At 43.1% G+C, this 27,451-nt stretch overlaps 1 protein-coding gene across 1 annotated transcript in view; it reads right to left on the bottom strand.

Annotated features, from left to right (window-relative positions):
• Nucleotides 1-204: 204 nt before the first annotated feature.
• Nucleotides 205-27,451, bottom strand: part of PAH (phenylalanine hydroxylase) — an 80,081-nt gene continuing 52,834 nt past the window's right edge. Inside the window, exons 6-13 of the mRNA XM_008062219.1 lie at nt 16,671-16,867; nt 14,640-14,775; nt 13,293-13,362; nt 9,392-9,448; nt 6,996-7,091; nt 6,324-6,457; nt 3,036-3,151; nt 205-900 (exon numbers count right to left, since the gene is read on the bottom strand). Coding sequence (XP_008060410.1) covers nt 857-900; nt 3,036-3,151; nt 6,324-6,457; nt 6,996-7,091; nt 9,392-9,448; nt 13,293-13,362; nt 14,640-14,775; nt 16,671-16,867 — 850 coding nt within the window. The 3' untranslated portion in view covers nt 205-856. The remainder of the gene's footprint in view (nt 901-3,035; nt 3,152-6,323; nt 6,458-6,995; nt 7,092-9,391; nt 9,449-13,292; nt 13,363-14,639; nt 14,776-16,670; nt 16,868-27,451) is intronic.

Below are 27,451 nucleotides of genomic sequence, written 5' to 3'. Positions count from 1 at the left end.
AAATTTTGTAACTACTAATGTTTTTTCTAACACAATGAAAATGCCAATTTTCTGGTGGGTTTGCCTTTTAATAATGTATTCATTTATTTATTCAATGAATATTTACTAAACGGGCATTTAGTCAACATCTGCTGTATCATACATGTCTCCAAAATGTCTCCCAAAGCAGATTTGATAATTGGACAATGATGCTGAGAACTGTCAGGATAGGGCGGGGAGTTTTGTTACCTTACATGGTAGTATTTATAATGACAATAAAACATACAAAAATATTTTTATATAATGCTTGACATTATATAAAATGAAACTTCAATATTTGTAACTATTTTAATGGGCTCCTGAATTTACATAGGTACATTATCAAAGCAGTAATTGGAATCATAGTTAAGACCAATGGAAAATGAACTTTGCAGTTTAAGATTTGTAATAAATGCAATACTTTAATTCTGATGACAGTTTTGCGTTTTACATTTAGCCATGTACGCTCCTTTATGAATTTCTCTATGGCAGATAACAAAAACATATGTGAAGTTTGAATGAAGCAGGTCCCAAATTTTAATTGACCTTGATAAAATGTGGCAGATTACTGACTCAACTCAATTGAGAATAATGAGATTATCACCTCTAAATCAAAGACAGCCCCAAAAGATCTACCACGATACTTTGGGGGATGTATCCATATACTATTATTTTATATTATTTTGATTTACTTGTTGATTCTCCATCTTGTTCTAAAAAAGGATATAAAGCTGTCATTTCAAATTAAGGTTTGCTTTTCAGAATTTTTCATGTGAAAGAAGTAGCTGGAGTTCCATCAACACATTCTCAGTTGACAGATCAAGTTCTGTCTGTGGCTTTACTTTATTTTCTGGAGGGCATTGCACAGGATTCCAATTTCACCTATAAAGAAAAATACCACCCAAATGGGCCATTCCTATAATGAACAAGGACTCTTCAAGTGTTCACAATGTGCAAAGCTTTAGGGGATCCGTGGGCTGTTTGGATAAGCTGGTTGCCACCCCAACCTTCAAGGAGCTCACAGCCTGGTTGTGGTACAGGTACGTGCATGATCTAGGAAGTGTTAGAGCTATTAATGTGATTAGCTTTTTCTTTTCACAGACTATTTCCTAGGGGAGGACTTGACAGGTTTCTCCTTAGGCAAATCACCATCTTCTCTGTTTCTCTTTTACATCACCGTCTACAGATACTTGAAGAAGCTAAGGCATTGGGCCTAAAAGTGTGGTTCATACAAACCTCTAGTGTTAGAGTCACCTGAGGTCTACAGATTCCCAAGACTTACCATAAATTTGGTAAACTTAGTCTGGGGCTTTGACTCAAAGCTAACACACAAGCCTCACTCCCTCCTAGATATTGAGGAAACAAATATAGAGAGGTGATGAGGTCTTGCCTAGATTACATGACTCTAAGGACCCTTCAATTCCTAAATATGTTATTCTGTGACTTTAAAAATTCCCTTATCAATAATCTTCTATAGAGTTTTTTTGTTTGTTTTTTCTTTTCTTTTTCTTTTTTTTAGACTTTTCAGAGGAAAGGGGAGCAAAACCAGGTATGGCCTGACCCCTTTGTCTTACATCTTAATCTCTGGAGCACTCAGCTGGTTTTTCAGTGAACTTACTTACTTCTGCTGAATGTCAACAATAGAGTCTAGAGGACAAATCAGCTTTGGACTTTTTCAAAATGGCTGACCACAGGTGGCCAAGCCTACTGGGGAATGACTATGACAGCCAGCTCTGGCCCTATGTGTTAGAAATGGTATAGGCAATGTCACATGGTATTAGAGGAACTCTTTAAGTCCACCTGCCCTTTTGGCTTTCATTGGCATTATATAAGGCAGGGAGTCCTCCACCTGGCCTAAAATTCTTCTGTGGAGTCTACCTCTTTTGGAAGTTCCACCCATTCATTCAATAACTCTTGAGTACTTAATATAATTTTGGGAAATAGGACTAAGTGCCAGTGATTTGACAGTGAACCTGATGTAGTTCTTTGTTCAGGTCTAGCTGGGGTGACAAAGTAAGCAATTATAAAACAATGCAGTGATAAGTCCTTGGAAGGAATGATCTGTAGAAACGCAAAGACATAGGAGGGGCATCCAAACCAGTGTTCCTGCAAGAAGAGCTATCTGTGTGAGAATTAAAGATAAGCTGGACCTGGGCATCTCTATATAGGGATGGGAAGGAGGGGACTCCAAACATAAAAAAACCTGCACAGGCTGGGAGACAGGAGACAGCATGGGAACTAAATGTTGATCAGTGTTGTTGGATGAAAGCATGGAGGGCTAAAGACAGAAGCAGGTGATGAACACAGCAGACCTGTGATTTAAGAGCAATTATTATAATATCCTCATTATCAAAGAATAGCAGAAGACCAATATATGAATTGATGGAATATCGGATAGCTGATACAGTAGATAGAATCAGGCAGAATGCTGGACACTTAACATGGAAGGGATGGAGATACAAAAGAAAGAAGAATATAGGGTGACGGCCAGGTGGTGTGCTGCGAGAAGGTGGGTACAATCGAGGAAGATCAAAGGCGAAAGGACAGTCATGCAATCCTGGCCTTTTAGTCCGGTTCTTCTCCCTCAATGCATCCATGGCTTATGTGAAGATGGTTTTCTTCTGAATTTGATATTTAATAAATTTCTTTTTTTTTTGAGTTGGAGTCTCACTCTGTCACCCAGACTGGAGGGCAGTGGCCGCTCCCGGCCACCGCAGCCTCGACCCGCTGGGCTCTGGCGATCCTTCCGCCTCAGCCTTCTGAGTAGCTGGAACTACAGGCGTGCGCTACCACGCCTGGCTGATTTTTTTTTTTTGATTTATTGTAGCCAAGTTGCCCAGGCGGGTCTCGAACCCGCGGGCTTAGGCAATCCACTCTCCTCCGCCTCCCAAAGCGCGGGATTATAGGCGGAGCCACTGAGCCCGGCTAATTTCTTATTGTTCCTACAATGAAGGTAGGAAAATGCAATCCTCTGTTAGTGGGAAAGAGAGTGACCTTACAGGGTGTAAATTACTTACTGTTGATAGAGTCAGCCAAAATCTTAAGCTGCTGGGTATTGTCCAATACTTCAATTCTTTGGGTGTATGGGTCATAACGAACTGAGAATGGCCGAGGGATCATGCCAGCAAAGTTCCTGAAACCGAAAGCACAGGACTGAGAGAGGGACACCGTTCAGAGAAAGATAATTTTAAGAGATTTCTCAGCGGAATTTCACTTCACTATGAGTAGCCCCCAAACCTCACTAAACAGGAGCTTCAGAAGCCAGGCCGAGCAGGGAATGGAGTTTTACTGAATCTTCTTGGGAAACCTGTGTGTGTGCGTGTGTGTGTGTGTGTGTGTGTGTGTGTGTGTGTGTGTGCGTAAACACACATTCAAAGAGAGAAATAGCCCAAGATTTGAAGAATGCACTCCGCTAACAATGAAATTTAACATGAACTGAGTGCTATGTACCAAGAACTATGTTAAGTCCTAACCAGTTTACACTCTTTACAAATATCTTCCCTAAGTCAACATTCACAAAAACCTTGGGAGGTAGGTACTAATACTCTCTCCAATTTACAGATAAGGAAACTGAGGCTTAGGGAGGTTATGTGACTACCAAGGCCATCCTATCAGTGAGTTGTGCAGCTGGGAAGGGACCCTGGACGTTTGACTCTGGCCTGGGCTCTTTACTTTCCTGCCTTCCAAATGCGTGACTCCCAGGTTTGGCAGGAATCCCCTGCAGGGCCCCTGTGAGGGACATCAAGCAATATCATTAACAAGATGGTTGCAAGTCATCACAAATGATGTGTCCATATTGGTCCCTGGTGAAAGTAGAGGCTGCTTTATTGGAAAGACAATGATAAAGAAGACAGGAGGGCCCCTCAAGTTTGGCAAAAGTGGCTCCCCAAGTTCCCAAGTCCATGTGACCAGGGCCGGGGCACCACTCCTCTGCACCCCAATTTACTCATTCCTCTCTAAAACTGAGGCACTAGCGGTACCTACCTCTGAGGGTGGTAGCAAGTGCTATTAAGGCAGTGTAAGTGTCCCGTGAGTGTTAGCTGCCTTTAGTCAAGGACAAATAATCAAGCGTATCTCTCCACCTCTTCTCTGGAAAGAGCTTTCTCAGTCCAGTTGGTGGCATAAGCCAAATGATACCCATCTGTGATTTCACCTGCACTGTATCTCTTCTCCCCCTCTTTCCATGAAGTACCTCATTTTTGCTGTGGGCAATTCACCCCTTCCCCTCTGGTTGTGGCTAGTCGGGCAGTCAGGGTTGGGGACCAGCCCACCTCTGACCAGGAAGGAGCACATGAACCAAATCTCTGTCTAGAACTTGAATCTTGTAAGTGAAAATGGTTGGAGTTGGTTTCTCTTAGCCAGGATGCTCTGAGAAACTCCCCAGGGATGCCCACTTTCCCTTCCTTGTTATGAACCTTGTTCTTCAGTATTCTCTTTGACTTTGTGTGCCACCTCTTAACAGAAGAGTTTCTGTGGTTGTCTCCCTTGGGCCCTAAGCACTGGCAAAGCAGGTGGGATTTCAGAGGCCTGTATTCTGGCAAGCTCTTCCTTGCGGATCTGGGACTGATCAAACGTGGGTTACAGTTGCCTCCAGAAAGACCCATCCAAATGTGATCTCAGTATGACAGGGTGCTCATGAGCTAGGCCCCGCTGCCTGGAACCAAGCCCTAGGCTACTCACTTCATAGCTGTGTGACTGGCCCTGGGTGAGTTACCAGTTCGGTGCTCTGTACCCCTGTCTACAAACTTTACAGTCTTATTTGAAGGTTAAATTCATGAAGGCACGAGCAGCACTTAGAACAGTGTTTCGCACATAATAGGTGTTAGGCATGTACTGGACATTATTATTAATATTAATTACCCCGGTGAGGTAATGTACAAAACCGCTAAAATCCACAGCCTTCAAGAGGTTCCAGGAATGGTACAATGGAGCACTTAGGGGCCATAGGGAGGTGAGGCTACTGCTGAAGGATGATGGTTTCAGAGATAACTAGAAAGCAGAGCGGAAAGGACTTGAGATCCCAAGAGAGGGGGAGAAAGGAAATAATTTGAGGTCAAATGATGTGGACCTGTGAGCCAGCATTTTACCTTTAATTACCTAAGCCATGGCCGGGCTTGGTGGCTCAGCCTATAATCCTAGCACTTTGGGAGGCCGAGGTGAGTGGATTGCTTGAGCCTGCAGGTTCGAGACCCGCCTGGGCATCTTGGCGAGACCTCGTCTCTACAATAAATCAAAAAAATTAGCCAGGCGTAATAGCGCACACCTATAGTTCCGGCTACTTGGAAGGCTGAGGCAGAAGGATCGCCAGAGCCCAGCAGGTCAAGGCCAGAAGCATGCCACTACACTCTAGTCTGGGTGACAGAGTGAGACCCCAACTCAAAAAAAAAGTTACCTACGCCCAGTGCATTGATTGCTGACATAACCAGCTTCATAGACTCCCAAAGGCCTATGGTCCTATGCTTGTCACCCATCACTGATACAAATTTTATTTAAAAGTGGCAACACATGGTGAGGATTAGGATATTCACATCCGGATAGACCCTCTGCCCGGCCTGTCTCCTGCTAGGATATGGGTCTGTCAGAGGGTTGCCCCAGCAGATTGAAGGCAGGACAGGCTGTCAGCTCAGAGGGCTGAGTCTCCAAGTCTCAGCACCTCTCATCAGCCTTCGCTGAATTGCCTCCCAGACTGATGCCTTTGCCAATTACTTATAGAGTCTTTACTCTATATCAGCCACTGTTCTAGGGGCTGGAGAAAGAGCAAGGGACAGAAAGGACAAAAATTCCTACCCTCATGGAGCTTCCATTATGCTATATATTAGAAGTTAATAAGTTCTAGGGAAAAAAAATGAATCACAGAAGCACCAGCAGCAGGGGTGGGCAGAGATGTTCAATAAGCTGGTTGGAGAAAGGTACACAAAGATTAAATTTGGGTAAAGGCATAAAGGAGGCGAGGGAGCAAGCTGCGAAGGTGTCCAGGGGAAGAAAGTGAAGAAGGGACTTCCCTGATCAGAAGGCTTCTGGGGATTTTTGTGGCCATTCTGTGGACAGAAAGCATTAATGACTAGACTTGATGACTGCTCTGAGTAGTGAACAGGTGGCAGGGCTGCGTGCAGGGGTCAGCACATCCAGACTCCCAACAGACAGCAGAAGAGGGTGAGAGTAGAGGAGGTGGGGAGATAAGTTGTCTGTGGCACAAAGTTGCTATGGTATGGAGTCTACTTCCTGTCCGGCTGCCTACCGATTAGTGGCACCAGCCTGAGTCAGGAGCCCCCAGAGCTAGTGGCTCACCTTGGTCATCAGCTCACCTCACTTTCTCTTTGGCATCATTAAAGCTCTCTGCCACGTAGTACAGTGGCTGGAACTCCGTGACAGTGTACTCTTGAATGGCCGTCTTCTCCAGCTCCAGGGGGAGGAGTTTTGGCTTGCCCGATAAACAGTACTGCAGGTCCCAAGTGAGATATTTGCATGGTTAAAGCAGGGTTGGTGGTCTCTGCTGCTTCCCATAGGCCATTTGTATGACTCATCCCACCTGATTCCTTCTATACCCCAGCCCAAATGCAGTCATCCAAGTTATTTTGCATATACTAGATTTTACCCTTCATAGCTCATCTAAACCTGTAGCCAAGAGAGAAAGGAGTAATCCATTCCAACCACTTTCAAGCAAAGTGATCAGTAGACAAGATAGAGACCAACCATATTTTCTGGCACATGCTTGGCAACATACAAGGCTGCAAGCACAGTTCAACCATGAGCTCAGGAGACCCATCCAGCCTAGAGACCTGTGCACTCACAATTCATTTTCCATGGCTAACACCTGCAGCCATGATGAACTCATAGCTGCTAAGGTGCCCATTGCTAGAGGATGAGCCCTCAGGCTTTATCTCAGAATGAATGTAAAGGGGGACTCGACAAGACTAAGAGAAAAACAATGGTTTCCTGTGCCCACCGTTTTCAAACTCATCCTGCTTGGGTCATACCTGTAATTCACCAAAAGATGACAGGAGCCCAGCACCATATGCCTTGATAGAGTCTCCTTGTTTGCAGATCCCAAACTCCACAGTAAACCAGTAGATCTGGAAGGGAAAGTCGAGCTGAAGCACACCTGTAATGGTGATGGCTAAGTTTACATGTCAGTTTGACTGGGTAAAACGTTTCTGGGTGTGTCTGGTAAGGGTGTTCCCGGAGAGGACTGGCTCGTGAGTTGGTGGACTGAGTGGGGGAAGATCTGCCCTTAATGTGGGTGAACACCATCATTTCTCTTTCTCTCTCATCCCTGAGCCAAGACGCCCTTCTTCTCCTGCCCTTGAACATCAGCTCTCAACTCGTGGCTCTCAGGTCTTTGGACTCTGGGACTTGTACCCAAACCCCACCTCCAGGTTCTTGGCCCTTTGCCCTCAGACTAAGAGGTATTCCATCAGCTTCCCTGGTTCTGTGGCTTTGAACTTTGACTAAGTTTGCCAGCTTGCAGACAGCGTATCGTGGGACTTGGTCTCCATAACTGTGTGAGCCAATTCCCCTAATAAGTCCCCTCTCACATAGCACTCTCTCTCTCTCTCTCATTCTTTCTATAAATCTTATTGGTTCTGTCTCTCTAGGGGAACCTTTACTAGTATATTCTCCAAAGAAGTGGGAGGCAGCAAATGCCCCAGGACCCGGGGCAGGATGGCCCAGGTGGAAGTCTGCTCAGGTGTGTTGAATCCACATGACCTGTGATCACTTCTTTGTGTTCTGTATCTCACCTATCTAGCTACCTGTTGAATCAAAGGTAAGCTGGCTGCAAGGTGTAATGGGAAGCATTGAGGGTACTGAAAGACCCCCAAATGATGCTCCCCACAAGGTGCTCCTCTTACTATGACAGGAACTCCTTCATCCCTTTTGGCTTTTTTGCTGTGGCATCAGCTAGAGCGAGGCACTCCTAAGCTGCTCTCACATTGGTGGGGGTTATCTGGTAATTCTAGCAGATACGATCATGGGAGGTGGGGCCAGGTGGCAATAGCGTCAATAAGGTGCACATCCCAGCATCCATGCTGACACTTGGGGTGTTTCTGAAGTCAACCACTTTACTTGTCCCCCCAAACAACCAAGTCCTTTTCTTTCAATAACTCTCAGTGCTAGATGCCTGCCAGGGAAAGAGTCCTGGGGCTCTGGGATCAAGAAGAAGCTCAGCTGGCTGCTGGAGATGGTCACAGTTTGGGAGGGTTAGGGGTGAGTTATAGTTAAGGTTGATAACTAGACAAAAGAATGTTAAAGCTGAGACTGTCTGACCTCCTCACACACAGCCGAGGAGTCTTTAGCCCAGAAGGAGGAGGCAACATGCACGCAGCTACACAGCAAAATAAAGGCACAGCAAGACTCCAGGATGTTTTCCAGACCAGTGGATCAATCATACAATATTTTTTGTTATGCTAGATTGGTGATAGTCCTTTTGTCACTGTCATGACAGACAACATGGTGCTCTGAGTTCCAAGTTCATTTTCTTCATACAAGTAAGAAATTACATCCAGTTCTGTAGCATCTGGCATTTCAGAAGTCACATTCACAAAATGTAACTCTTTAGATCCTCATGATATACTTTTGAGATGGGCAGGATATAAACTGTTGGATCCATTTTTAGAGATAAGAAAGCAAAAGACACTTGTCCAGGGTTAATAGCAGCTGGCAAGTGAGAGAAACCCTTCTGGGAGCTTTAGGCTTTCTGATGGACTGAATTAATAAACTCCTAAACTGACACATCTTCATGATAGATTTTCATTGATTGGTGGTCCCTAATTCCATTCTAAGTGTTTCTTTTTCAACTTCCAGACTGGGCAAATCATAAGAGATATGGCTTAGCAGCTGGAGATGGGTGTGCTGAAATTGGAGTATACAGAGAGGAAGTTGCTACTGCACTGAGGTGCTGCTTCCACAGCTTCAGAGGATGGTGCCATCAGATACCCTCAGGAGAAGGACGTGTTCCAGAAAATGGACAGAGCCCACCCTCATTTCCATGTTGTGTCTGAGGAAGGAAAGATCCTAATGTATGCTCAGGACAGGGATAGAGATGTGAATATGCCCTCTTCAAAGCCGTGAGTCCAGATCACCTTATACACACACTTCGTGCCCAGGGGTTTAAAGCTGGTGTTGTTTTCAAGACATTCTGTTTAAAATTTAAAAGATGTCAACATTTGCATGCAGCCTATTTCAAAATGAAATCACTAAGGCGAAATGAATCAAAACGTGAAGTCTCACATGTGCAAATGAAACCCACCATATTCTGACTCTGATTTTTTTTTTAACCAAATGACCTGGTTTCTAGGGAATCAGCAAAGCCTCAAGATGTGAGGGCCACAGCCCATAGCACTCCCACATCCTCCCAGGGAGAGAAGGGACTTACTGTGGCGAGTTTCTCAACATACTCGTCTGGCGCACCCAGAGAGGCAAGTCCAATTTCCTGAAATTGGGGAGAAACAGAGTCACCGGTGCAGATGGCGTCTACCCATTCCCAACTTTCACCCTCAATATCAGTGTGGTACTTGACCAATAGGAAGGTGACAGGGGGCCAGAAGTCTGCAGAAGGGCCCACATGGACCCTGAGTGTGCTGTCAAGTCTTTTCTGGACAATATTATGCAATCATAGACCTCTAGAGCACGGAAAACCACCTTTTACCATCACTTGGTTCTTTGTGTTCACTTTGTAACTGAGGAGAAACTGAGGCACAGAGATGGAAGGGGACCTGTTCATGGTTACATAATCAGTTAAATGTCTAAAGCTTCATCTCTCGATGAATGATTATTCTCCCACGGTATAAGTGGGACATTCCTGGAGTACTGGACAAATCTTAAACATGCACCCTGAAAGCACCACAGGAACTGCAGACACATGGTTGACGTCTGTCCAAGCATACACATGGCTACAAAGGTGGAAACATTATGGATCACTTCTCATTACAGTCCCGATTGGAGAATTCCTCTAGTCATTTCTTGTTCTCTTTTACAACATTTACTCAGTCTGCTGTGTGTGTGTGTGTGTCTCCTCTACTCCATGCGTTCATTCACTCTAGAAATATCTATCGAGTTCCTTCTATGTGCCAGGCAGTATAAAAATCCATGAAGATGTTGTATGGTTTCTTAGTGGAGATGGACAATAAGTAACACATAATAAGCATACATAGGTATGTTGGAAGGTGATAAGTTCCTTGGAAAGAAGATGCAGGAGAAAGGGATAAGGGGGATTGGGAGTTCCAGGACATGTGAGGGAAGCTGTGATTTTAAGTAGGGCTCTAGGATCAGCATCACTGAGAAGGTGATGTTTGAGCAAAGACGCCCCAGAAGTGGGTTGTCGATGCTGCTGGCATCTGAAGGAAGTGCACTGCAGGCCAAGCACAGACAGCACAAAAGATCCCTAAGGAGGGAAAAGATCGGTTGGTTCAAAAAACAGGGAGAGACGAGTGTGTCAGGAGGAGAGTTAGCCAGGGAGAAGTGGCAGATGGTGTCAAAGAGGATCTGGAACCAGATCATTTAGGATCTTTTAGACATTCAGGGCTTGGGCTTTTCCTTTCAGTGAACTAGGGAGCCATTGCAGGGATATGAGCAGAGAGGTAGGCATAATCTGACTTAGGTTATCAGGACATTAGTAGCCTGGATTGAGAGTAGGGACAAGACCAAGAGTAGAGGAAGAACTCCAGCGAGAAGACTACTGTAGTTACCAGGGTGAGAAACAACAGTGGGTGAGACCATGTTGGTAGCAGTGGGCATTATGGGAAGTGGTCAGATTCTATATATATCCTGAAGGTAGCACACATAGAATTTCCTGTAAGACCGGTTAGGGAGTAAGAGAGAAAGGAGTTGATGATGTCCCCAAGTGCTTTAGGTTTGACCAGCTGGGAGGGTGGAGTTACCATGCACAGGGCAGGCTGTGGGTGGAGAAGGGTAGAGTGGAAAGATCTGGAATGTAGTTATGACAGGATGATAGGAACATCTAGTAGACACCCAAGGGGAGATACTGAGTAGGCATTTGGATATATAAGTCTGAATTTTGGGATTGAAGTCTGGGCTGAAGACACAAATGTGTCTGTAATCAGAGTACAGCTGGAATTTATTGTAATGAGATTGGGTGAGATCACTTTGGTCGTAGACAAAGATGGGGATGAAGAAATGGGCCCACTTGGGAGCAAGAGCCAACACAGCCTGCATCTCTGTATCCCTCCCAGAGCCTGGTCCAGACTATGCTTAGAAAATGCTGTCTGATTCAGGGTATACCAAATTCAGACAAATTCCTAGCCTGGCTCTACTCTCTAGCCCTACCCCCATCTCCACTCCACCCACCTTCCCAGAAATGCCACAGTCTTGAGTTCAACAGAAGCTACTGATAAACCCAAGATCAAATTGATGCCTGGTTCTCCTAGTCATCATTCTTTGTGGGCCCAGAGCTTGCCAGAAACCAGAGTCCCCAGTATTTCCTTGTGCTCCATCCCCACCTCATTTTCTACTACAGCAGAAAGCAAGTCCTGCCCTTAAATCAGAAAGGAATGTTCTCTAGGAACTTTCAACATGACTCCTTGCCTTGGGGTTGTCCAGATAAAAGTCAGAGCCATGTGACATGATGCCCCAGCAGATCCTGTTTGTTGACTTGAGTCACTGTCTACTCTTCTGTGGGGCTACCCAAATGGAATGGCTTCAGGAAGACTGCCAGTTAGCCTGGGCAGAGTAGCTTCTGGTGGTGAGAATAAATAGTTCCTATTCTCTGAGGAGAAAACTGATTGTTCTTCAGACACAGTAACAAGTCCTGGTTTTACAGCTGTCTCAAGCAATCAATGACATCTTGGCAGAAGTAACCATACTTCTGAATGTCAAAGGTGATGCTTCCACAATTAAAACTCAACTAAGCCGGTTGCAGTGGCTCATGCACTTTGAGAGGCAGAGGCAAGAGGATTGCCTGAGTCCAGGGGTTTGAGACCAGCCTGGACAGCTTGGCAAGATCTTGTCTCTACAATAATCAAAAAATTAGCTGGGCATGGTGGCATGTGCTGTAGTCCCAGCTACTTGGAAGGCTGAGGTGGAAGGATCACCTGAGCCCAGCAGGTGGAGGCTATGGTTGGTGGCTGTGAACATAACACTGTACTCTAGCCTGGGCAACAGAGTGAGACTCCAGATGCCAACTCAAAAAACAAAACAAACAAACAAAACAAACAAAAACTCAGCTCTTCCCTAAACACTCCCAATTCTAAAAGTTCAACAATCTCTGAACTCCATCATTCCCAAAACCTCACCTTGTTGTTTAGAGAGGCGACAAGTATAGTTCTCCCTTACTAGCAAGCAATGAATTTAGCTTTTTTGTTTGTTCCCAATGTTAAGTGGTAGCCTCTTCATTCGACAGTGGAAATACTTGTTTCTTCCAGTTGAGGGGAAAATGCTTATAATCCCATTACTCTGAAATTCACACTTGGCCCAGCGTTTGCTCATGGGTCATTTCATTTCACTTGGTCCTCATTCTTCCTTGTGAGGAAGTGAACTGATCCACACCTGTGGAGACTGAAGCTCAGGGTGGCTGGCCGCATGGCACAGGTCACATACCTGGCCAGTGGCGGGCTTGGGCCTGTAGGTTCATTAGAACCATCATTCAACTCTCTCATAATCCCAGTTACCCAGTCATGGTTTTGGGCTGCCTCTAAGAGAATTAGTGTCTAGAGAAAATTAGTTGAATTTTTTCACTCATCTAAAAGCATTTCTTGAGCTTGTTCCCCACTGTGAAAGATGAATCAAAGTCCAAGTTGCTGCTTTGATGATGGTGATGAAATATTTGTCTCATTTGTTTGCCAACGATAAGTCTGGTTATTGACCCTGGATTCTTGGCAAACATCATCTTATTTAATTCTAGCTTGTGCACAAATGACTTGCCTGATAAGGTAGAAGGTTGCAGTGGTCCTAGAAAAAGGCTAGGGAAAGGTACTAGGAGAACTTGGAAGAAGGTGAGGTAACCTTTGCAGGGGAATCAGGGCAGATTTTCATGGATGAGAAGGCTCTTAAATTACACCTGGTAGGACAATGAGATTTACAAATTTGACAACACACGTATGATTCAGAGGACAAGAAATTCATCAGTCCCATGCTGTAGCCCCCGGAATGGGTATTTAGCCAGCTTCACAGAGCCACACACCTATCTCAGGTAGGATCACAGACCTGTCCCTGGCTTTCACTCCTGCAAAAGGCTCAAGGGCCCCTTTACAGGCTCAACTCATTTATGCAATCCAGGTCTCCGCCCTATAAGTAGGAGGCTAAAGAGATCCATTCCTTACCTGGGAAAATTGGGCAAAGCTGCGATCTGAAAACAAAGGCACATGTCCCAACAGTTCATGGCAGATGTCTCTGAAAGACAGAAAGCACAGAGCATGGCGGGGAGGAGGCTTAAAACAAGCTAGCTTCAGTCTTTCTGCATGAGGAGGAAGAAGGGAAGTAGTTCATTTAGAATCATGATCTCTCTCTAGGAATAAATGATAAGCAGAGCTTGGTGTCAGATGAGGCAAGGTACAAGAGAAAACAATAGAAAAGTAAGAGACAGATACAGTAGGACTTAGCAATCAGGGGTCTTGGGTGCCCAAGTGGTTCACAAGACAGAAAAGCAATATTCCTGCAGGTCTGCCCCTGTGTGAGCTATGGTCCATGAGCACTTGTCATCACAAGCCTTCTCCTTGGCAATTGACTTCCCTGGGCAAATACAATATGCTCAGTTATTCCTACCAGGAACTGGGGGAAAAAATAGTGCTGTTCTTCTCTTAGTCTGGAGGGAGAAGCAGTCAGAGAAGAGAAACTATTTATTCAACACTTGAAGTGCTGCATCCATTTGGAACAGGTCTTTTCTGATTCAGAGCAATATACTTTGTGGGCAGGGAAAAATAGTTGTGTGTGTCTTAATGATTTTTTAAAAACAATAAATTGCATAAATTTTATCTGACCAAGGAGTTGGCTTCACACAAACGTAAAAAGCATTGTGGTTGGCCATTCTCTACATCTAACCAAGAAACAGTTTAGGCCTATGCAGATAAGAATCATCTAGACTTGTATTTAGATGTTGAGATAGCTTGGTTGTCACTTGCTCCTGCTCCCATTTGAAATCACAAACTTCATAACTCTCTGACTTTGTGATTAAATGGGATCTCTCATTCCCACCACCAGGGAAGTTCTGAATCCTTGGATCCCAGGATACTCAAATCTTCAATTAATTTGGTCTATTTGGACAGAGAAAACCTTCAAAATAGATAAGTTTATTTCAGTACTACCAAAAATCAATCCAAGACTATGCTCTGTAAATTGTCAGGTAAGTTTACATAATCAAGGAATACAATATTAGGAAGTCTACTTGGGTACACCCCTACACTACATTATCTAAATCGCTCTTTCTTTCTTTTAAGCTAGCATTCTGATCATCACCTCTCTGGTTCCTGTATCTGTCCCTCAAGTTGTTTCAAACTTGGAAGGAGAAGAATAATATCAGTGATAATGATAATAATAGCTAAAACTGTATATTACCTACCATACAGCTAGTCCCATGGGCCAGTCATTAATGAAGCCAAACTCCATTCTTGGAACAGGAAGAGGTGACACTCACTGTGGCTGGCAACCAGTAGTTGGAGGACAATACTCACGGTTCAGGCGTATACATGGGCTTGGATCCGTGTCTAATGTACTGTGTACAGTGGAAGACTCGGAAGGCCAGGCCACCCAAGAAATCCCGAGAGGAAAGCAGGCCAGCCACAGGTCGGAGGCGGAAACCAGTGCAACCTGGTAAGCAAAGGAGAAAGAAAACTCAAAGCTCATCACAGTGAAGCCAGAGGGGCCTAAGATCTTCAGGTAGGGAGATAGTACACGCAACTGCCCAGGACCATGGACTTTGATGCCAAGCAGATTTGGCTTCAAATCTCTACCCAACTGCTTTTTAACTGTGTGGTTTGGATCAAGGAATTTACATTGATCAGTTTTCTCATCTGCAAAATGTGGATAGATATTTAGGAGAATCGAAAGAGCTAATGACTACAAATTACTTAGCACAGAGCCTCGCACATTGGAAACATCCAATAAATTTAGTTTCCATTACTGTTTGGTAAGGCAGAACAATGAATCCCTACTTCTATTGTTTCTAGAATGGGGAAGAAATTTTCACTCCATTTCCTAGAAAGGAAGAGTAGGGGGAGCAGCACTTGTAGCTTCTCTACCGAACCTCACACAGCCCACCCCAGGAGAGGCAATGATTGGTCTGATTGGAACATTTGGGAACAAGAGATGCCTATTCTCAATTTAACCCTTTTTTGTTGCTCTTTTTCTCTTGATTGCCCGCAGAGGAGTGTGTCCTGGTCTGCTCTCTGAACTGGCAGGTAAGTTTACCTGATCAAGGGGTAGAATATTAGGACATCCATTTGGGTGCACATCTATGCTACATTCTCTAAAAAAGGTTTTTGTTGTTTTAAGCTGCCATTCTGATCACCATCTCTCTGGTTCCTGTATCTGTCTCCCAATTCATTCCAAACTTGGAAGGAGAAGAATAATGACAGTGATTTTGAAAATAATAGCTAACACTGTATATCCCATACCATATGTCAGGCACTGCTCTAAGCACATTATGTATATTGTGAATTCCCACAATAACCCTATTAAGTAGAAGCTGAGCCTTTCCCAAATGCATTTCCCACAGCTCCTGTGTTCTGCGAATCTTCAGTTCAGGCTGAAGTTCGCTGTGCTTGAAATCTCTCTCCTCTGTGTATCCAGAAAGTAAAGACTTTCTAAATGGAAGAGGCCACACAGGTCACCTGGTCTACCCTTACTCTATCCTGGCTACATCCTCCCACCCTGCCATGGCTGGAGTTGTCCATCTCTGCACAGTTCTGATGCATAGGAAGTTCTTCATTTCTATGAACCTGTGGATTGTCTCCCTACATTTTCTCATTCTGCCTGGCACATAGCAGGCATTTAATATGTTACTTAAATGTTTTATTTTTGTTGAATTAATACCCTCCTGGCTGAAAGGAACATGCCCATTTCCCCTAGAGAGGTTGTCCAAAGTCCAGACGATGCATTTACCTACTCAGTTACTCAGACTAGATTCCAATTCAGTTTGAGTTCACCAAGCAATTACTATAAGTGCAGCACTATGCTGGGTGCTTTTTTATGCAACATTGTATTTCATTCTCACAATTTCCCTACCAGAAAGGCTAAAAAGTTGACAGATGACAAAACTGAGGCAGGTCCATCCAGCTAGAGAGGTTCCAAGGCCGGATTCACACCAGATGCATAGACTCAGAGTTCACGACTCTTGGCACTGCCCCATCTGTAGCAATTCCTTACACAAACCCACACTGCAGCCAACTCATAAAACAACAAGGAGCTGCAGGGAGAGCCCTGATGGGACACCCTGGGCTTGAAGAAGCAAAGAAAAACCTTCCCACGAACATACATATGGAAAAATCTATGCCTGATGTCTTTGCTGGGATAAAAGGAGATTAGGAGTTGAGGCTAGAGAGAAGGCAGAGCTCAGTGATTTGAGTTCTTCCTGGGAGAATCAGCCTGCGTTCATCCCTACGGTCTACAGGCTCATCCTCACCTCCATGGACTTTTTTCCCCTTTCCTTCTCCTCTGCCCCAGCCCCACCCTACTTCCCGCCTTTGACCCTGATGCGGACTTACTCTGCAGGAATTGAGAAACATCTTCCAGTTGGGGAATGTTATCTTCATGGAAGCCGCAGTACTTTTCCAGAAGTGGAAAAATGTGATTGTGCTCGTAGCAAGCGTGGGTTTTATACAAGGACTTCAGGGTCCTGAATACCGTGCCCCACGTCCTCTTTTCTTCCTCCGTGTATTCCACTCGGGGAATGGGCTGCCCGCTAGAATACAGGCATGGAACAGGTGTCTCCGACAAGTCAGGGTTAGAGCAGAGGATGCAGATAAGGTTAGCAGAGAGAGTTGAGGCCCAGAATATGCGAGCTGTCACCACTCACTGTAGTGGATTTCACAAGTTATTTGAAAGAGGAAAAAAATACACTTTCTATAGTAAACATTATTGTTTTTGTTTCCCAGGTGAAAGAATGATTTGGCTAAGCAACAGTACAAGAGTTGCTCTCACTTTGGATATCATTTGGTTTTTCTGCTTTTCTGACTCTGCAGTGGTTCACCCAGGGTGGAAATTCACTTACCTTCAAGGGCCAGGCAGGTGACATGAAAGAACAGCAGGAAAAGATAATAAAGAGAGGAGGGTGGAGACAACTGAAGAATATATTATTTTTCTAAACAAAGGCATCCAAGTTCAGTTAAAGCAACATAGTATTTTGTATTATGTCAACCAAAGCCATTATACCAGTGGGCTAAACTAGATTTAATATGTGAACTGTGGGTCTCAGAGCCACTGATTTAGAGGGTATGCACTTACTAGATTTGAGATTTCTGCTCTTGAGAAATCAGAAAGGTATTTAAGTACATGTTAAGATTCCACAATGTATACATATATCAAAAACAGCATGTTGTACATCATACATACATATATACAATTTGTATTTATCAATTAAAGAAAAGTCATTAGTTTGAAAAGTTCTTTTGAAAATTACCTAAGATTGAGTTGTGTTCTGAGCAGTAAGAGCAAACAAAAGACAAACAAAGCCTGACTTCAAAGATCAGTGATGATTCTCTGGGCTTCAGGCCTGTTTCCTTAACAGGGGACACAGAGTCTGGGACAACACAGGACTTGTTTACCTCAGAATTATGGATCATGATCTGACTTCAGACTCGTTCTCTCCTGCCTAACTAAGTTGTAGGCCATCCAAGGACATTAAAGCAAAGTATTTGTCACTTTCTATAGAAAGGTGGCAGGATTAGAGGGGAAAAGAAGGACTTTTGTTTAAGAACTGGAAGCAAGACAAGCTCAGGGGGTCTCGTGGTAGCCAGCAGGGATAGTGAAGAAAAAAAACCCAACAGGTAAGTCCTTGTCCAAGAATGTACCATTATTTCAAGGTTAAGTGCTGACGGAGGAGGCAAACAGTCTTTGGAAATGGACAGAGACTCTTCAGTACTTGGTCTTGCCAATTTTTTTTCTTTTTTTTTGAGTACAAGTCTCACTCTGTTGCCCAGACTGGAGTGCAGTGGCACCCTCACAGCCACCACAGCCGGATCCTGCTGGGCTCAGGTGATCCTTCCACCTCAGCCTTCCATGTAGCTGGAACCACAAGAGTGTGCTGTCATGCAGGGCTTCTTTTTTTGATTTATTGTAAAGAAGAGGTCTTGCCAAGTTGCCCCAGCTGGTCTTGAACCCCTGGGCTCAGGCAATCCTTTGTCTCGGCCTCCCAAAGTGCTGGGATTACAGAAGTGAGCCACCATGCCCAGCCTGGTCCTGCCATTTTCTAACTGTACTATCTCAGGCAATTTCAGGCTCTCTGAGCCTCAGTGTGGGCGACTGTTACATGGGCTAATAATAAGTCATTGTTTCTAGGGTGTGGATAAAATTAAGTGAGATACTAAGTATAAAGCACCCAACAAATAATGCTGGCACTGACAAACAATAACCATTGGATAATTGATTATTATCATTATAACTGATTCTCACTTAAAAAGAAAGGCCATCTGTAATCCCAGCAATTTTGGAGGCAGAGGTGAGAGGATTGCCTGAGCCCAGGGGCTTGAGACCAGCCAGGGCAACTTGGCAAGACCTCCTCATTTATATAATAAATCAAAAAATTTAGCCAGGTGTGGTGGTATGTGCTGGTAGTTCCAGCTACTTGGAAAGCTGAAGTGGAAGAATTGCCAGAGCCCAGCAGGTCGAGGCTGTGGAAGCCATGAGTGTGCTACTGCACTCAAGCCTGGGCAACAGAGTGAGACTCCTAGCAAAAGTAAAAAACAACACACACACACACACACACACACACACACACACACACATCTGCTGTTTATGCAACAAATTTCTTTTTTTTTTTGAGTTGGAGTAACACTCCGTTGCCCAGGCTAGAATGCGGTGGCACGCTCACAGCTACCCCAGTAGCTGCTGGGCTCAGGCAATCCTTCTACTTCAGTCTTCCAAGTAGTTGAAACTACAGGCATGTGCTACCACACCCGATTAATTTTTTTGTAGAGGTGAAGTCTCGCCAAGTTGCCCATGCTGTTCTTGAACCATGGGCTCAGACAATCCACTCACCTCGGCCTCCCAAAGTGCTGGGACTATAGGTTTGAGCCACCACTCCTGGCCTATGCAACAAATTTCAAGAGATGGCAACATTCTAGGCATTAATATGTCCCTTGGTTGACATTTACTGTTCCAAGAACCCAACATCTGTACATCTGTTCCCCATACTCCGGTGTCACACCTTTCTCCCGGTTTCAAAACCAATTGCAGCTGCCTTCTAGATGGTTCTAGACACAATTGCTGGTTCTGTCTCCAATGCACCACTTTGAATCTTCACTCTCAAATGGTCTCTTGAATGTATTCATTCATTTGACAAACATTTACTGGGTACCCCTGATGCTCTATACATCAATGACAAAATAGTCAAAAACCCCTGCATCATGGAGTCAGCATTTCTAGTAGGAAGAGACAAAAAGCCAACATAATTCTGTTATATTTTGATAAATGCTACAGAGGAAAAATAAGGGCAAGAGTATCGGGAGTGTTAGCGTGGGGTTTTAGTTGCACACAGGGTGTGGAGGGGACATGGTTGAGAAGATGACATCAGAATAAAGACTCTAGAGTCTTTTTTTCAGTCTAGACATTTATCATTTGTTTGAGGTTGGACTCCACTTTTCTGCAGGTTTGTCTGATAAGCACCAGCCCCTGAAGTCTGGAGTAACGACAGCCCTATGCCCCTTATGTGTTGGGAAGCAGCTTATCCCAACCTGGATATCAGTGGTCCAGGGTTCCTGCTTTCCTGGGAAAAGTAGAAGCCTGAGAACGTGGACAAGTTTTTTTGTGTGTGGGTGGGGGGGGCGTGGGGGGAAGCAAGTTTTAAAAGGCAACATCACTGACAAAAGCACAAAAATGTGAAAACCAGACCCCTAAAAGGTGCATGTTTACATACAAACACGCACGCGCGCGCACACACACACGCACACGCTCACGCGGCTGCTGTTAGCATCAGCAATGAAGTTAAAGAAACAGGAATTGAATTGAACCTCATGCTGACGGACTGGCATGAGGACGGAAAGTCAATTTCTTGCACTTTCTGACTACAAATTCTGAGGTGATGCTCTTCACAGTCAAAGCTGTAATAGGCTGCACTTTAAATATTCCAGCAATTTGCTCAATCAGATTTTGCACTCCCTGGCTGAAGCCCTTTAAAGATTCAGAAGCATGTCACTTCAGAGCAGACTGACTACCAAATGCCCGCATATGGAATATATGCTTTCAATACTAAACAACACCCTCTTTCCTTGATGTGACAACTGTATTTGCATGACCCAATCAATGATGGTCCCCCTCTACCTCCACCTTCATCTCCCAACTGTGGCATTTCTTAGATGAGAGCCTCAAGCTCAGATGCATCTTAATAGACTTTTCTCAAATTCTCAGGGTGACATTCATCCTCGATTGCCTTGTTTATAGGTGGAAAAAGAAGAATGCTTCCTTAAGGGCCTCACCTCCAGTGAAAGAGTCTCACTGTCAAACTTAGGAATTGCAATAGGATCAGGCAGGTCTAACAAGCTTACAGCATAATAAATAAACTCCTGCATCTTGGATCATAAAAATATATAAAAATAAAAGATACGTGTTTATAGTATGAGTGGAAGAAGGAAGGTAGAGTGTTGCCTTGTTGACCTCAGCTGAATTAACTTATCCCCTGCTCTGTTCATGTTTGGGAATGACTCTGAAAGTGCATAGTGGGGTCACAAATACATTTAAGCAAGTAGATGAACTCACAAATATAGAATCTGAAAGAAAAAAAAGGTCAACTATATCAGATGCTGAAGTAAGAGACTGTTTCAAAGAAGGAAGAGATGGTAAACGGCATCAAAAGCTCAGAAGAGATGAGCTAAAATGCAGTCTGAAATGAACTTTGAATTTGAGAACAAGTTCAGCCCTTAACAAACCATATGGCCTTGGGCACATCAGTTAATCACCTGGGATTCACCTATAAAGGGTAGACAATTGACTAGAAGGTCAATTTTCTTCTGCGAGCCCAGCCATCTAAGAATGGTTTTTAATCAGTTTAACTGATGAACATTCCAGATTGTGAGATATTCCACCAATTTCACCCTCTTCATTAGATTTAACATTTTTATGGAAAGGAGGTTGAGAAGTATCTGTTTCCCCCCTAAAATCCCAATAGTCCTGCAGTGAGTGAATGTTTCGCCTAAGCACCTCTTCCTTGATTGTATAAAGTGCCATCTCCAGGCTCTCAGAGTCTCTGGATACTCAGGGAAGTGGCTGAGAATAACCTTAGTGTTTAAAATAATACCCGAGTTCAAAATCTGATTATGTCACATACTAGTTTTATGATTTTCAGCAAGTTACTCAACCTTTTTTTGGAGTTGGAATCTCACTCTGTCGCCCAGACTGGAGTGCAGTGGCTGCTCCCGGCCACCGCAGCCTTGACCTGCTGGGCTCTGGTGATCCTTCTGCCTCAGTCTTCCAAGTAGCCGGAATGATAGGCGCACGCCACCATGCCCAGCTAATTTTTTTTATTTATTGCAGAGATGAGGTATCGCCAAGTTGCCTGGGTGGGTCTCGAACCCACGGGCTCAGATAATCCACTTGCCTCGGCCTCCCAAAGTGCTGGGATTACAGGCTGAGCCACCAAGCCCGGACCGTTTACTCAACCTCTAAGTTTTGGTTTCCCATCTAAAAAGTGAGAAGTTATTAAGACTAAACAAAATAATATACACAAAGCATTTAGCAAAGCCCTAGGCACATAGCAAGGAGATGATAAGTATGACCTGTTACTATTGACTATCTGAAGTATTCTTGCTTGCACCTGCTTTGGTGGTGTGCACCTACCTGGCCATACCTGCGCAAAGGTGGAAACAGGGGAGAAAGGTTGCCATCTTCTGTGATTCCAAATGGCCCTAGACTTGACCAAGGGCAGCATAGTTCTGGATCCTTCCACTACCAAGAGTCACTCGGAGAGAAAAGTTTCTCATTTTCTCTGAAGGTCTTTCCATGTTAAAGGTGTTAAATTAAGCCTAAAACTGCCTCCTTACATATTTTAATTCCCATCTAGAGATTTCTCAATAAACTTTCACATAGCGAACTGTAACCCTAGCTGGATGTGTCAAAGACTGTAACCTACTCTTGTGCCAAACACCAAGTTTTGGCCAATCAAAAGTGCCCATGTGTTCAAACTGGGCTCAGACAAGGCAAACGCTGAGCTGTAACCAATCCAGCTATTTCTCTACCTCATGTCTGATTTTCTGTCCATAACTCATTTCTCTTTTCCGTTCATAAGTCTTCTTCCACCTTGTGACTACACTGTGCTGTGGGGAGGGGGTCTCTTCTGGGGACTGCCTGATTGTTCTTTGCTCAGTTAAACTCTATTAAATCTAACACGTCTAAGGTTTTCCTTTTTACAGATGGTGTCAGAAGTGAGATCTGAAATAAAGCTTCCGATAACCCCCAGGAGTACCAAGTAACCCTAACAAGGTGTCCACTGGGTCCAGGGCATCCCCTGCTGTGCCACACGCATTCCTTCTTGGATTCTGAAGTTTCACAGATTTATGTTTTGAGTTATCACAGTTTGTGTAAATTTCTGATCCAAACTGGGTTTGGAAGTCATGACAGAAACTCAGCTGGGTCCAGAATTGAATTGGATTAGCTCCAGTAATTAATTGGCTTGAATCCAGTTACAGGCTTTTATGTCTGGCTGGGTGTGAACTTCATCATGGAAATTTGCAGGAAGTTTTATGTTTTACCCCCTCTGCTTCCTTTTCTTGTGCACTTAGTCAGAAATACATTATTGGCTAAGCTGATCAAGGGGACCTGAAAGCCAAAGCTAATCAAAGTAAAAAAGAAATTCTAAATTTCTGAAGAACTGAGTACTCTACCTTTCAGCTATGCTTAGATTTATATGTATAAGTATTAGGCCCTGGAAGAGACAAATGCTTATAGAAATGGCAAAATCTTACTAAAGGTAATTTAACATTTCCATAGAATGCCCTAAATGAGCAACACTGCACTTTAAGAAGCGCATTTGAAAATGAGGGTTCCTGAAATTGTCTCATCCCGGGTTACCTATCGACATGCAGAAGCTTCTAAAAATATTTCAATATTTTTAGTGCTTTTTTAAAAAAAAAACATTCTTCATAAAAGGCTAATAGAAAGCTTAAGTGACGAATTGATTTTTTTTCTTAAAAAAACTATAATCTAGTTGGGCATGGTGGCTCTGAAAGGCCAAGGCAGAAGGATTGCCTGAGTCTAGAAGTTCTAGACCAGTCTGGGCAACATAGCCAGACGCCGTCTCTACAAAAAAATACAAAAATTAGCCAGTTGTAGTAGGATGTTCCTGTAATCCTAGCTACTTGGGAGGCCGAGGCAAGAGGATTGCTTAAGCCCAGGAAGGCAAGGGTGCAGTGATGATTGTGATCATGCCACTGCACTCCAGACTGGATGAAAGAGCATGCCCTTGTCTAAAAAAACAAAAAACAAAAAACAAACAAACAAAAAAACCCTGACAAATGAGAATCCTGTATGAAAGCTATAAGATCTACTTCTGTCTGTGTGTCTGTATGTGTACACGTCTATGTGTTATATATATGTGATAATATTTGGTAAGTAAAGCTAGTTTCTAAATTGTTGGTAAAATAGGAGAAGCTTCAAAATTGCCAGCTACATAGAATCTGATACTTGCTTGATTTGACTAAGAGTTTATGTTTTTGGTTTCGAGCCTCTAGATTCGGAGGTCTGGGTAGTATCCATGGAGAGCTCTGGAGACATGTTCTCAGTGCCTAGACCAGCAGCTACAAGTCAAGCCCAGGATAGCCTCTTCCTCCCTGGCCCAGCTTTGCCTCCTGGCTATTCAGGGAGGGGTGGGATGCTCCAGGCATTCTCTTTGCAGCTCTGACTTCTGTTCTGAGCTTTCTACCTGGTATGCAAATTCCAGACTCAGACAGGCCCTGCCCTTCAAGGCCATCTTAGGTGTCACATGACTACTTGGGACCCATTCTGGGAAGACATTAGGGAGGGTGCCTGTGTACTGGTTTTAAAATTCTTGTCAGTAATTTAAAATCTTAGTGTCATGCTGTGTTAAATAAAATAATAATAATAAAATCTCGGAGTCATTTGTGAGTTTAAGTTTATATACTTCAGCATCATTCTTTTATATGGTATAGAAAAGTTAAATATAGTTAGACCTATTAAACAATAATTTGTGGAAACATCTTTCTAAAAATGATGAAATGGTTTTCATCTACAAATACTGACACAAAATAGCTCAAAATTCAAAATTGTTTCCTATTGTTTTCACTAGAAATTAGGGTTTCTAAGAGTTAATGTTGCAGTTAATATATGTTGTTAAAATTGCTACATCTAAGAAAACATTTCTGTGTACAGAGTGTATAAACAAAAGCAAGATATGTTTTTAATGAGGAAAGTTATAAAGGCATAAAAAGTTAAAAGTGTGCTAGAGAATAATTTTGTCTAGTTTGAAGTTACATAAAAGTTGTTTCAAATTGAAGGAATAAAAAATGTAGATAAAACTAAAATATAGACTAACAAAGAATAAAAAAATTTGTAAGATTATAAAAGGTTTATGTAAATAAACATGGTTAAAGCTGACTGAGATTAGATGAATTTGTTTATACGGTCTTATTAAAATAAGTTTTTGCATTGATAATACACCTATACAAAAAAATTTGATTTCCTCTTTTGAACAAAAATTTCGTGTAATATTAATAAGTGAAAGTAGGACAGGCTCGGTGGCTCAACCTGTAATCCCAGCACTTTGGGAAGCCGAGGAGAGTGGATTGTCTAAGCCTGTAGGTTAGAGACCAGCCCGAGCAACTTGGTGAGACCCTGTCTCCACAATAAATCAAAAATTAGCCAGGCATGGTAGCGCATGCCTGTAGTTCCGGCTACTTGGAAGGCTGAAGTGGAAGGATCGCTGGAGCCCAGTGGGTGGACGGTGGGTGGCTGTTAGTGTGCCACTGCACTCCAGCCTAGGCAAAAGAGTGAGACTCCAACTCAAAATAAAATAAGTGACAGCAAAACATTTTTGTTCACCTCTTGAGTAAACAGAAAAAAATAAAAAAGAGAAGAGACAGATTCAGTCTCATCCTGTCTTTCCCAGGTCTTTTGATTGTTTGGAAAACTGAGTCTTCTCTGTATCAGAGTAAATGTTTTTTGCTTTTTAAAATCTTTTTATTACCACTTTGCTAAATAAATGACTTATTTTACAGTGACCTGAGATCCTATTTTGTCAAGTGTTTTAAACCCTTGGCATAATTGATAGGTTTCTCAAAATCAAATTTCAACCTCAAAATTAAATCTTTTTTTTTTTGACCTCTAATTTTAGAAGGCTAAAGAGGACTCCTGAAGCATCAAAAGAGAGACAAACATAATTATTTGTTATGTTAAATTACATGAGAAGCACTGCCAAATAAGAAATGATGTCTAATCTTCTTTGAGTCATATTTTATTGAACATGTTATTAATATATGTCCCAAAATTTATGGAATTCTTAAAATTTGGATATTGCAGATATATGCTATCATGTATAATTATGATTATGCTGAATTATCATAGGCCCCGGATATAACCACGTTTCCTTGTCAACTGTGTCTTAACTATGACCATTTCAAGCAATTTCCATAGTTAATTGTTTGATCCTCATGCAGTTTCTGAAAACTTCACAGGCAAGCAAAATCCTAGGGTATTGTGTCTTCAGGGAGGTTCATAATGGGATGGAAAGGACCCTGACAAGATCTTTTGAATAAAGATTTCTGCATTCAAGTGATATCTTTAGTATCATATCATCTGGACTGGGTAAGAATTCCTAAAACTTTTTTTTTTTTTTTTGAGTTGGAGTCTCACTCTGTAACCCAAACTGGAGTGCAGTGGCTGCTCCCGGCCACTGCAGCCTCGACCTGCTGGGCTCCGGCGATCCTTCCGCCTCAGCCTTCCAGGTAGCAGGAACTACAGGTGCATGCTACCACGCCTGGCTAATTTTTTGATTTATTGTAGAGATGAGGTCTCGTCAAGTTGGCCAGGCGGGTCTCGAACCCGCGGGCTCAAGCAAATCACTCACCTCAGCGTCCCAAAGCACTGGGATTACAGGCTGAGCCACCGAGCCTGGCTATTTCCTAAAACTTTTAAAGAGACCGACTGGTTTATAAAATTGCTAACCCAAGCAGAAAAAGAATTAATTGAATACCAACAAAATGTTTTGCCAGATTTTCATGCTAAATCAGTTAGTGCTGAAATTGTTTAGATGTGCAATTTGAACAAACTTCATGGTCTAAGTGAAATTACCTATGGTAACTCATCTGACAAATAGTGCTAGTGACCCAAATGGGAGAAACAAACTTGGTACTTAAAAGGATGTAAGTCCCATATTAAGCATGAACTCATAGACAGCCTGGATGATCACCTGGTCTTTTCTAAGTCCTTAAAGCTTCCATCAGTAAAAGCTCTACATTTCATGACTAATCATGGAAGAGATAAAATAATCCAAATTAAATGCATAAGGCCAGTCATGGTGGCTCATACCTGTAACCCCAGCACTTTGGGAGGCCAAGGTGAGAGGATTGCTTGACCCAGGATTCTGAGACTAGCTTGGGCAGTGAGACCTTGTCTCTACAAAAAAGAATATATATATATATATACTGTTCTTAATTGGAAAATGGTTTATGACCAATGTTTTGTTTGTCAAACCCATAAACCTGGAAAGACAATTGAAATTTCAGGTACATTTCTGCTACCTGATGGGCTATCTAATATTCATAAAGGGATATCATTCAACTGTCATTTTCTTTTTTGTTTTAAGATGTGGGGTACAATTCAAAATTAGGAATGCAAGTGTTCATCATACAGGTAAAGTTTGAACCTCCTTCTCTTTGGTCCCCACTTTGCCTGGTTTGAGATCAGGCACCCTTATTGATTTTGTGTCCCCTCCCCCCTACCCTGACAGTATCCCTCAACTGCCAATCCCTTTCTTATAGTGTTATATCAGTTGTCATTTTCAGCACATGTTTTCTAGATATATGGAAAGTTTCTATGCAAGAGGGCCAATGTTATAACAGTACTCAAAAGCTTATTAAGAAATGTGCTTTTCTCATGAGATGAAAAAATCACCAATAATAAAGATATCTTTTCACTGGACAAGTTGTACAATGGTCAAATAAGGTATACAGATAAAATAGCATTAGGCAAAGTGAATTAAGTTGCCTGGATTACCTCGGCCCAAGGCATTGCAGATTGATGACAGTCAGATCCATTTCCAGTGGAACATAAATTGACACCTTATGAAATAGTCACTGGAAGCCCTGTGCACCTAATAATAGAA

The sequence above is a fragment of the Carlito syrichta genome, unplaced genomic scaffold (genome assembly GCF_000164805.1).
Source record: "Carlito syrichta isolate Samal-C Ts95f unplaced genomic scaffold, Tarsius_syrichta-2.0.1 Scaffold305677, whole genome shotgun sequence".
In the NCBI taxonomy this organism is placed as follows: Eukaryota; Metazoa; Chordata; class Mammalia; order Primates; family Tarsiidae; genus Carlito; species Carlito syrichta.
This window is presented reverse-complemented; position numbering and strand designations above follow the sequence as displayed.